A 12,870-nucleotide genomic window follows, 5' to 3' on the forward strand; every position below is an offset into this window, starting at 1 on the left:
ATGCTTGTCTTCAGGAACATGTTACTGTTTCACCTGTAATTTTCCACAGTATGAATTTAAGCGTATCTATCGTTCATTGATTCAGGATTTTTATTGACAAAAAAACCTTGAACTATACCTTAATGTGAGCATGTTGCCTCTCCACAGATCTGACTTGCAACCTAGCCTGGTGACATTACTTCCTTGCCCCCTCAAGATACATAAGTTTAATGCCATACTGTGGAACATTCCAAGTGAAGCCAATAGCGGACCCTGCACCGGAATAGTTACACCTTCAAATACAAAATTTTTGAGTACCCCCCCATGTTACAGAAAAAGAATATAAGAATGAATTAGCTTCTTTATAGCCATTTAGTTTTGCTGGTTGATCACACCTAAAGCCCATAGTGGAGCAGATTTTCATAGATTTTCATAGAAATCACTATCCTCTAACAGCTTCTGCACACGCTCGTAATGACAGAGAAAAATGCACACACAAAAACAGAGCTAATACCACTTGACACTTTCTTTTATACGATACCATCTAACCTTCTGGTATCCGACTGGCTCAGAGTTTACACAGGTTGAACATTCATTTCCTGCCGGGACGTTTGCGAGCCCAACAACCAGCTCTGACATTTGAAAGAGTAAAACAGAGCGACGGTGGCGGAGCAGTGGTCTGGGTGAAGGCCCAGCGAGGCATGGCATTGTATAATTCACAGTGACACCAATATGGAAACTCGAGAGGCAACGTCCAAAAATGTAATGCAAACCTGGCATATAGGATTCTGCTTCAACTCCTGCATCGTTTGAATGACCAGTGGTGACAAAGGGGGAGGGGGGGTGTAATAGGACAAAACCAATTTAATTTACCACAAAACTATGCAAAGTCATCTACTGAAAATGTTAATTTGAACCTGCGGGGCTTGCCACGGGGAGTATTGTGTGTAGAGTGTAGCAGCCAGCCCACCGTAAAAAATAAATAAATAAATAAAAATCTCTGTTGTTAAAATGATGCATTCACACAAATTGTCTCTGCTAGTTTTGACACTTTGATTTATTGAGTATTAGCTTGTTAACTGTTTAAAATGTTTTAATTATATCAAGGAAATAATCTACCAGTATTTCTTTTTTTATTTAAAAAATAAAATGACATGTATCTTGGCTTTGACAGTATATATATATATATATATATATATATATATATATATATATATATATATATATATATATATATATATATATATATATAATTTTCTTTTTTTTTTGTGTACAGGGCTGCTCTATGGTCTGTTTGTCTCAAGTGAATACAATTGGTGTTAAAGAACTAGAATTGCAAAAGTTTTTTTCAGAGTAGTGTGCATTGGAAACGGAGGTCTGCTCTTGTAACTATCCCCTGACTAATCAGTTGAATTTTGGGAAATAAATGATAGTGGCTGTAAATGTTGCGTGAAAGAGAAGCAGAACTGTGTGAGTGGGTTGTTAATTGATGAGGGTTATAGAGTGTTGCTAGTAGCACAGGGGGGATCATTACCGCTCGCGTGGAACAACTGCATTTACGGCTGTTTGCCACGTCTCGTACACATTTACATGCACATGCGCACAACTAAAAAAACACCCAAAACAGTCTACCACAGGAGTCAGAGCAAGTACATTCATTCTTTTGTCATTTACTGTAAAGGCAAATGTATAGTGTAAAGTTGTAAACAGGTGCTTTTTAAAATAAGTCTACACTTTATTTAACTGCACATAAACGCTTCAGGTTAAAGCATTAAAACTTTTTAAGATAGCTCTTCTAAACACACCACCCAACTCTGAAATGTCACTCAATTTCTGTTCAAATCAGGCGCTTCTGAAAAAACGCTCGATTTATTTTGGGTTGGCATGATAGGGAAAAACAAACAATTATCCCGGAGGCATTTCCCATCCTTGAGTCAATTTGAGGGAAAAGGGGGAAAGGCGCGCAGCCACTTTGGGTTAAAGGATTTGGGTCATGCTTTAACTGACTGCTTGACATGGGGAAGGTGGGAGAGAAAACCTGGAGTGGACTAAACTAGCAAGTCTGACAAGTGAGAGACTGACAGAGGACAGAGACAGAGGAGTTGGGGGAGGTATCCTAATAGTCAATCTGCTGTCCTGACCTATATTCTGTACAATGCATGCGTGTACCTTTGAACGAGCAGAAGGGGTCTATTTCCCCACAGAGGCATATAGATAAGTATGGGTATGTAAGAGTGCACACAAGCATGTAATTGTAGCATTGGTGTGGCTGAGCGTCTATTGCCAGCTTGAATGTTTCCTTGATTGTACATAGGAGCGCGCCTTTCCTTCCCTTCAGAGGTGCATAAATACATACTTGAGACGGCCGCGTGGGTGTTGTGCACATGTTTCTGTGCACCAAGGCTGGCGCTGTGTAAGTGAAATACGCCACTGTTTATGCTTTATTCTGTCAGTGTCAAACAGCCTCACCCTCTGTCTAATGGCACTTTACTTCAGTTTAGAAGGAGCAAAAGAGACAGAGAGACAAGAGAAGCTTGTCGCTGAACATCCTTTCTGAATGAGAATAATGCTACATGATATGTACTATACAAAGACAATGGACCGTGAGTCAATTAATAGATAAATACATTGACAATAACCTACACAGTTCAAGTTAATGATCTGTTCTTTGTGTTTTGTGCGTCACATGCGTTTTCGGTCTAGGGGCAATAGACAATTGAAGTAGTTTGTGAGTATATGAAGAGTTTGGTTCAGTAATAAAAAATCAAAATAAGTAGTAATAATAATATTATTTTATTTTACCAGTAGTCTTTACTTTCTGTGACTGAGTGAACGCATGTATTACTTGTTTTGTTTTTTTTGGGGGGTTTTGTAAGGAAATGTATAGTTTTTTTGTTTGTGTTTTTGTTTTTAATTAGCAGACTTAACATCCACAGATATTAGTTTATATCTTTGAATGCAACCACATCCCACATTGCAGCACACACAAAAATGTTCTTACCTCTAAAAGCCAGGGCTTGAGTTTGCGGTCCAGGATGATGTCAAAGCCCAGCACCTCGAAGCAGACACTGTCGCTCCCTGGTGGCTGACCAGGGCGGCACATGCGGTAAGCATGCAGCACATGGGGCTCGGCCACAATCAGGGTCTTCACCACAAGCTCCTGGATAGTAACGACACAGACAAAGATGAAATACAAAATCAGGTATAATGTCTTAGTTTTCATCCAAATAACAAGATTTTTAACTGGATTTATTGATTGTCAATCGTCAAGTATGTTAATTATGAGTGAGTTAAAATCAGTCCCATGACATTTCCAGCATCGATGTTCAATCTCAGACTCAAATAGTACAGACTGCATTAATTTCTGTACTACTTTCTGTTTGTTCTGCCATGACAATGCTCAAAATAAAAATAAAATTATAGTGTATTTTTTACGTTCTTTTGTAATTATTTTATTTTCTTAGATTGGAAGGCGTTAGAAAGCCGATGAAAACAACATATTGTAATACAGGATGTAGGCACGCACTGTTAAAATAACTTTACTAAAGTCAAAACAAAAAAACTCATTACCACCCACCTGATCATCACCCTAAGGCAATAGAAATAAACAATCTACAGATTTCACCACTTTGTCACTGTCAAAAGCACTTTCCTGTGTATTCTGAACAGACACAGTGACATGTACACAAAGCTGCCCCACACCACACCAGCTAGAGCTCACAAAGTGCGTCTGGCCTGCAGTTTGCCCAGTCCCGTTTGACCGCTGGGTACAGGAGACTGAGAGCCATAGTCGTCTGGCCACTGACTGATAAGGCAAATGGCCCCGCTTCTGTTTTTTTTTTTCTATCGGGCCTGTCTGTCGCACTCCCATCCACCAGCCCATCCATTTCCCAGTGTGACCCTAAGGCTGCCCAGTACAAACACCTGCTCCCACTGTACTCCCAAATTTACCCCGAGTCCCCTCACAGCCCCCGCCCCCTCGCATGCTGCAGTCTGTGTGTCCTTTCTGCCACCTTCCCCTACGTTATCCTGGGGCCCAATTTCAAAAGCTCAAAATACTGTGTGTACTTGTATACTAGGGTTAAAACACTTCTCAAAGTATTGTTCAGTTATTGTTTATTGTTTACTTAAATCTCCATTAGCATCCTGTTACCTACTCCTGCTCGGGTCATTTAGATTTCAACAGTTACAATTCATTGTTATTAGCAAATGTGCATGACTTTGAATAATTGACATAAAATACATACATATTTTTACACTTATACAGGCAAGCTTGTTACTTACTTAAATTCACATTTAGATTTAAAGGTACAAACAAATGTAGGTTCACACATACCATATTCACATCAATTCATATTTGGTTATAATAATGCATTTGGAGCTGTTTTTTGAAGCTATGAATATACTACTTTACACTATTGCATCCAGGTAATCGAACAGTCATTCTGTGTGCATTTTTTTGACCATACATAAGTAATAAAAATTATATATTAGTAGTGTTGCAACAGTGTGATGATGTCATACTCCCAGATGGGGGGGGGCAAGAGACAGTTTTAGTACTGATTAAACTGTACTTTCTGTTGAAATATCTAAAAAGTAAATTCACAAATGTTAAACCTGATTAGTGACTAGACCCATGAACCTATTGTATCACAACAGAAATCTGCATTTTCCCCCATCTGTATTAAATATTATTGGCCTATAGAATGTTATAATGTCACCTGAAACCCAGCAGTTCTTTACTTCCCAAGGTTGCATCTTGACGAGTGTAATACTGCCGTTGTGTCCCTGGTTAAGGAGACACTACTGACCACTACAGTCACTATGGGGCTGGTTAGGAACAGACAAATGTCCCATGCGACTACTGGTAGCTGCTAAACTGTTCATAAAAAAGGGAGCAGCACAATGACAAGAACTGTACGAACAACTAGTAATCATACCATTCACTGCAGCCATATGGATTTCATAAGTATATTTTCTTCCCAATCCTCTTCTTTCATTTAATGTGATAGACAAAGTATAGGTATAGATAAAGTAAATCCGCAAATCTAATTTATTTCTGCTAAATAAAAAATATGGTACTGTATAGCTTTTTTAATATAGCTGTCATCAGAAAAATACTAAACAACACCTACACTGCCCTGTGCCTCATAGAGAACATCAATAATAATTATGAAAAAAAGAAGAAAAAAAAACTGAGATAAAAGAGAACAGATGAAAGGATTGAATCAAACCAAACATTTAAGAAAAAAAAAGTCATATTCTTATATATAAATATTTAACTTCATAACACTTTAAAAGTTGTTTTTTTTCTATTTGAAAAACATAAAAAATACTGCATACAAATGTTTGTAAATTAATAGTGTGTGCCCCTGTGTTCTAGTAAAGATCTCTCAACCAACACCCTCCATTTTAAATGAGTGAGAAAACAGTCTTGTATGACTTGACAGCAACTGTCAAATAAGAGCTTAGACTTTAGCCTGGACATCACATGATAAAAAATACAACTAAAAGGGAGTACAACATTGCCTTGGGCGGGGCAAACAAACAGATTGTGAAGTTGGTGCTGAACAACTGAAAACACAGCACAGTATTGGCACAGAGGGATCATCCAACCAAATGACTCCAGACCGAAAAAGTTCAAGTGGAATAAAAACAAAATCTGAATCTCGTTAGAAGAGATGTACTGGCTCTAAACAAATCAGACAAAAGACTCAGGAAATAGGTCCGGAAAAACATGGGAAACTATGTGTAAACCAGGTAAAGGAGGAGGATGAAGATCTTCCAAACAGACAGTGATTTTGGAAAAGCTGACTATAGCCTCAGATACCAAGAGCTCACCGACCAGGAATGATGTTTTTGCCAAGCTCTTCCTGGAGTTAAACAAAGCCCAAATGCTTGCTGAATTACTGTCAAAGTAAATCATATCAAACCCTGCTGGTCTGTGATGCTCCCTGCAAAGAATGAAGGGGCTTTTGAGGAAACACATGTACGGGCCAAACAGATTACTACTACGGATGTACCCAAGTCTTGTTAGAAATACAGGTGTCTTTTATTTTGGTACAGCTCCTTCCTGGTTTATGGCTATCATTTGTCAGTCTATCATATATGTATATGTACTGTATGGGTGTATCTGGATGGGCAGAGGACTCACAGAAATGTCTCCCCAGAACTTGGCCACATCATAATCATTGGCACGGAGGAATTCAGTGAACCAGCTGATGGATCTCTTACTGCCTTTGTCCACTGTTTCGTCACGCTCAAAATTCTCATTGTGTTTGTTGACAGAGTAGTTGGTCAGATGCATATACAGTTGGCTCTGGGAAAAAAAAAGGAACATGGTGAGAAAATGTGGTCAAACAGATTAAATTATGTATCATTTGTCCTTCATTTACTTGTTTGAAGGTTGCTTAACAAAGTATTTATGGGCCTTGGACTGTGTACTATTGACTCATACAGCATACAGTATCCATAATAATATCTTAAAAAAGCATTTTATATATGAACAAGTGGCGTGACCAAGACAATTTACTGGCTAGTTCAGATGTGTGGAGGCTTTTCCACCTTCAAGGAATATCAACGAACCACTCACCCATTCACACACACATTCATATACCATTGTACGCAGACACTAGGGGCAAGGTGGATTAAGAGTCTTGCCCAGTGCCCAAGGACACAAGACAGTATTGTATGGATGTGATCGCTTAACCAACAATGTGAAAGTTGGATTCAAACCGCCAACCTTCGGATCAGAGGACAAACAGGCTACCAACTGAGCTAATGTAAAATAAAGGAAAGAGAGCTGTAGACTATAATATCTATGGGTGATGTGGTGATAAAAATGTAATCATGATCTTATCCATGTCATATGCTATTTTGGTGATACTGTAAGATCAGTGTTTCTCTATTCAAATGCAGCTCTATGCTTAAACACAGACACTTTTCCACACCCACTCCTCCCTAAGGTTTTGAGTGAGTCATAGGTGATATAACCAATCATAGTGAAATATGAACTCTCAGAAAAGAACTTTATTTACCACTTAAACACATTATACAGACTTTAAGCGTACAATAATTACATTAAAATCAAAATCGTGATATGGCTCAAAGGAAATAATGATGTACATTTTTTGGCATATGGCTCACCCCAGCATTGAACTTCTATTCCCAAGGCACCCCATCATGTCTCACAGATGTGGTGAGACAATGCACATTGGAGGGGCAGTGGATGGTCAGGTGTGGTGGAGTGCTTGTGCTCACCCTATAGATAAGAATCGGGCCTGATAGAAAGCTTTGTGTGCTGTGTGTGTGGACATCCATGATCAGATCAAGTAACTGTGCTTCAGCAGGTGCACAACCTCAAGGCAAATATGAGCAGCGTGATATTAAAGGAGACATCTGTCATGTGCATTCAGGTGTATGAGAGTCGATTTTCAACATATAAATTGGAACCATGTATGATTTACTGTACAACTTTATGGGGCTGTTATTAAGAGATTTCAGTTCATTTTATAGGTCTGTGTTCATATGCTGAGTTTTATATTTGGTTATATGATTGCTGAGTGTGCTTACTGGACAACTGTTACAGAGGATTTTACTAGTCTTATGGGATATGTTGTAAAATGTCACATAAACAAATGTAAAAAAAAAAAAAAAAAAAAAAAAAAAGCAGCAGCCAAGAGCACTCTATAGTTAGTCAATTTAAAGGTGCACTATGCAACATTTCTGGTGGAGAGTCTGCCATCTGCATGAGATGAGATGAGATTGCCCTGTCTGGAATGTGTCATAATATGGCATTACACTTCTCTATCTCTACAGTAAAAAAAACAAAATAAAACATGTTTTTCAAGGTATTTTTGAGCAAAAGAAATCTCTATACCTGAAAAAATGCATGATAAGTAAGTTCTTCATGGAGACAAACATGTGAAACCACTGACTTTATAAAAAGATACAACCTGTAGACAGTGTGTAGGTGTCATGTAGGACTTTTTTCTACTTGCAGATGAATTGGCAATTTTAGAACTCAATGAAATTTCCAGATTTGCTGAGTGCTTCAACTACTACTGTCATATATCATTCTTAAAACAGTTGTAATCTATGATCAGATTAGGCCTGTGTCATGATGCTTACAATATTGACTTATCGCTCAATATATGAAAGCTGGAATAATTTTTGGGCCTTAATATTTATTGTGTGTACAATTTCTTTGCCATAATGGGGACATTTTTGCACAATTATTTATTATTTGAGCTGTAAGATAAATGAATTCTGTGGCTAATTATTGGTTCATTCTGCTATTTACTGGTTGCAGCTCAGGCCTTTTAATGATACTGTCTATTTTAAGTGGTTTATTGGGATTATTCTGCTTCACTGTTATTGTGTCAGTAGCATAAAGTAGTTTCAGTATTATCGTTTATTGTTATATTTCCCTGAAGCAATATAGCATGACAATATACTGTAGTGTTGTTATTGTGACAAGCCTAGATCAGATGTTATTGTGATAGTTTCAGTGACGTACCAGATTGGCTTCGCTGGGTGCATGGTACTTCTCTGTCCCCATGCGCACTAGACCATCGTTGTAGAGAAAGATGCGGAGCGGGTCACATGACGTAACAAGGATGTAAATGCGGAGATCAAACTTGTAGCCCTCCATTAGGAAGGGCTTGTCCAGATACTCTTGTACAATGAAGTGTTCCTGGGCTGGGAGTTTCTCACAGTTACGGATAAGTGAGATCCTGGGGAGACACAAACATGATTAATTCTCTATAAAGGTGGGAGTAGCAAAAATATAGTTCCAAGAATGATAATTAAAACTGATAGATGGGATTATAGGAGGTGTCATGAATATGATAGATTATGTTTTGAATGTATCATGTAATAAAGAAAAGCATCTATAACTGTTTACAGATGTGGAGTTTTCAGAAAATGTACTCTTAGTTTCATTTGTGAAGTGTGGCTTGTTTAAATTGTTAACATTGAACTGATCCAGGTGTGCTTTGGTTTGCCTCAGTTTGAAAAGTTAATTTATATAAAATGTTCACACAAAATAGGTCCAATAAGACTCAAATTCTGCACATACTTTTCCACATTACAAGCTGCAGAGAACAAGCTCCTAGGGTCAGACACACTGCACCCTGATGTATTCCAGTGGCCTTCAAGTGCTATACAAACTTCCCATGAAGCATATGTAAATGACAAAACCCAGCATGCATTGGGGCCTTGTTAGAGAAGGACAAACTGCGAGGCTCTGTGGGGCACTGAATGTTCCAAAATTCTGTTCAATACTTGGCCTTTAGAAAGAATGGACTTGAATAAAATGCAGGTCTCTATGTAATACATGATTTTATGAGACCAAGATCAAACTGAATTGTTGTTGTAGCTTTATTTTCTTTTTACTTATTTTTGGTCACCCAAATAAAAGCTGACACAGAGCACAGATTCATCCTCTTGTGAATAAATTGGCTTCTTTGGTCTCATGTCAGTGGCACTAAAGCTTTATAATATGCAGACCATTGCTTGCCAGACTAAAGGAATAGTTATGTTGAGTCTGTGCACAACTTCTGTAGGGTTTTGCATAGTGTTTTGAAGGGCAACATTTTTCAAAGCATATATAAGAGAGTTCTGCTTTGTGTGTGCAGAGGGCAAGGGGTCATCTGAAACAATCTCCCACTACAGAACCAATGGAACTAACCTATATCATCATCAGTCACAATTAGGGTAGAAGGGGCTAAACTGATCACATGCACAGGCTGAGGAAGCTGGGAAGGAACTGATTTAAAATTTCAACTACATTTTAAATAATTGTTCAATAAGTGAAAGATGTGAAATGAAATCATAGTTATATTCTTAAAGGTGCACTGTGTAACTTTTCGGTTGGGGGTTCTTTTTGTTTTTATGTATATGTCATTGCTCTGCTTAGAATGTTCCACAATATGACAATAAACATACCTATTTTAACTGTATTCATTATACAGGTGGTTTTATTGTTCAAAATTACGTGGAAAGCAAGCATTCTGACTGGGAGTGAGGTCGCCTCTCAACAGATCTGACCTGTAATTTGGTCTGGTTTGGTCTCCATGAAGATAGAAAGGTTTAATGCCACACTGTGAAACATTCCAGACAAAGCAATAACATCTCCACAGAGAAAAGCATTTGACGGGCCCTCCACCAGAAAAGTCACACAATGAATCTTTAATAAAGGATTTTTAGTTTTTTTGTACACTAGAGTGCCTCAGACTTATTTCAGGTCCACTACCACTCACATTTCCAGGTTGGTATGTGTTAAGCTAAATCTCTGTTCGTACATTTTGATTAATTATTCAAAATGTGAAAGATGTGGTGTGTAAATGTTATCATCATAAACACTAGTCATAGGAAATAGATTTATTTATGACAAATATGGAATTTCCTGGTGTATTTATCTAAAGATTTGGCCAGAGGAAGTGAGCATAGAGTGTATATGCAGTGTATGTGAGTGACTGGCTGGTGAGGAGCTAGCAGACAGACAGTAAGCTGAAGGCAGAGCGCTAGGTTAGCCGTGTTAGTTGAGGAGGAGTAGCTGAGAGGAAGACGACATGATTGATGAGCCGGGGTGCCATGATAATCACAGCCCACACTCCCATGCCTATTTAATTTGGCACCAAAGGGGATCTCAGTTTTTTAAGCCTTATTTTGTTCCTCCTATAACAAGCAGCGCTTCAAACACAAACAATAACTTCATTTAGCCAGCCGCCGATAAAATAAATTACAGGGGGTAGATATAACTTAATTTCCTGCCGCGTCACACCAAGCAAAAGACAGAGAAAGAATCTCATCTGGTGAGCTGCTCTCTGCTGAGTGGTCGGGCTAAACTCATCATCTTTCATATTCCAAATGTATTGCAATAATTCAGCCTTTGCTGCCTTTTATATCTTAATAAATAAGGGTTTAGTGCAGCATGGAGTTATAAGAAATGTTCACATTAAAGCAAAAAGGACAAATTCAAAGAGAATTAGAACGAAAGGTGAAACCCACTGAGTCTTTTGCACTTCAATACCTCCACCTATTGGCCTGAGTGATAAATACAAGATGAATGTTTTCAGGAGAAGCAAATGAAAGATAAGCTTGACAACCTGTTTAATGAGTTATGTTTCAGGTAGAGATGGCAAAAAAATATTAAAGCGATAACATTGTACAATGCTTTACAGTATGATGCCCTGCTTTCCTGTGTTGAAAAATAGATATAATAATGTCCTGGCGAAATATTTATTTTGAACCAAACTAAATCTGAAGTCAATTACTTTCTCCCCAAACATAGTGGATATTGGACTCAACACAAAATAAAAAGTGCAGTCGAATTGAATTAGCTTTCTTTTATTTAGAGGTCAGTCATTGGATTCTGTGTCCTGTTTAAAAAAAAAAAAAAAACGCGTAGGTTTGAATTATTCATTTCCACATGATGAAAAGTGGTAACAGTCCCCACAATAACCATATGTGTCCACTTTTCTAGCTCTTGACTCCCTTAGTAGCTCATAAAGAAATCCAATAATCACATAGAGAGACCTTGTGCGTATGAATTCAAGGCCTCTAGACTGACAACTTTGGATTTATGGAAAGAATTATCATCAAGGACTATGAAGACACAATGACATTTAGGAAAGTAAACCAATTCAAATATCTGTCTCTTGTCAATACAGTCCAGGGTGACAAACTTGTAAACGTGTCCTTAGCTGCCCTGGTTCCTATTTCCTTGTTCTTACAATCACTCCCATCTTAAAGTGCCCATATTACGCTATTTTCTGATCTATGTTATAATGTTGTTTCCTTATCACAAACATACCTGGAGTTGTTTTTTTTTTCATTCACACAAGTTTAACACACAAATCCTGTATATTTAGGCTTCTCTCAAACAGAAAACACTCTTTTCCACCTTGTGATGTCATGTGATAATACAGGAAGCGGTGCTTTGTATTTTTAACCTCCTTACACCTTCACTAGAATCATTTGGATTGTTTTAGACCTCTACCAATCTCTACTAAACAAAAGCTAACAGGTAGCAGGTGGAACAGAGGATTTTGTGCTTTGGAGATGTAGACAAACTATAATAAAGAATTCAAAATATACTCAAATATATGTGAATGAAACAAAAATTTGTCATTAGTCATTCTAACATAACTAAAAGCTCACAAGAGTAAATTCTACGTAATATATGTCCTTTAAGTCACTCCTAGTTCTGGCTTGTTCAACATCCATACATCCATCGTCACAGTGTATAGACTTACCCGTGACCCATTGCTCCATTGGCAGGTTTAACAATGAAGGTTTTCTGCTTGCGCTTTCGCCGTAGTTCTTTGACATAGTTTTGGAACTGGGTGTACTCTGCTGGAAATATCCATGTTTTGGGGATGAAGCTGTACTCTTGAGGCTGGCACTTGATCATTCTGTGGATACAAAAACATGAGGGAGAAGAAGTAATACCTGACTATAGTTCATTCTACTTTTAAAAGAACTGGGTCTACAATTAACTTAATTGCAGTATTAATTTGGTATGTCTATGAAAGTACTTTACATCGTGACAAAGAAGTGTGCAATATTATATATATATATATATATATATATATATATATATATATATATATATATATATATATATATATATATATATATATATATATATATATATATATATATATATATATATATATATATACATATACATACACAAGATATCATCAAAGTTCACTTTTGGAGATAAGAAGGTGTCAATATCCAGTAAAAAATACTTTAAAGTAAGCTAAATTTGAGCATTGAGTATATAGTTTGTAGTAGAAAACTGACAAAAAGCTGCAAGGAGTTGACAAAAATAAGAAATTAAAGAGCGGAAACCTCCAAATGAAGATTAAGAACAATATT

General features: G+C 37.4%; 1 protein-coding gene across 1 annotated transcript in view; it reads right to left on the reverse strand.

The window, feature by feature from the left end:
- The window catches only part of ttll7 (tubulin tyrosine ligase-like family, member 7), a 61,286-nt gene that overhangs the window by 43,633 nt on the left and 4,783 nt on the right, over nucleotides 1–12,870 (reverse strand). Inside the window, exons 5-8 of the mRNA XM_055164669.1 lie at nucleotides 12,240–12,398; nucleotides 8,498–8,714; nucleotides 6,134–6,298; nucleotides 2,981–3,139 (exon numbers count right to left, since the gene is read on the reverse strand). Coding sequence (XP_055020644.1) covers nucleotides 2,981–3,139; nucleotides 6,134–6,298; nucleotides 8,498–8,714; nucleotides 12,240–12,398 — 700 coding nt within the window. The remainder of the gene's footprint in view (nucleotides 1–2,980; nucleotides 3,140–6,133; nucleotides 6,299–8,497; nucleotides 8,715–12,239; nucleotides 12,399–12,870) is intronic.

This window comes from Boleophthalmus pectinirostris, unplaced genomic scaffold (assembly GCF_026225935.1).
Source record: "Boleophthalmus pectinirostris isolate CB_2022bp ecotype Guang Dong unplaced genomic scaffold, ASM2622593v1 HiC_scaffold_7, whole genome shotgun sequence".
In the NCBI taxonomy this organism is placed as follows: domain Eukaryota; kingdom Metazoa; phylum Chordata; class Actinopteri; order Gobiiformes; family Gobiidae; genus Boleophthalmus; species Boleophthalmus pectinirostris.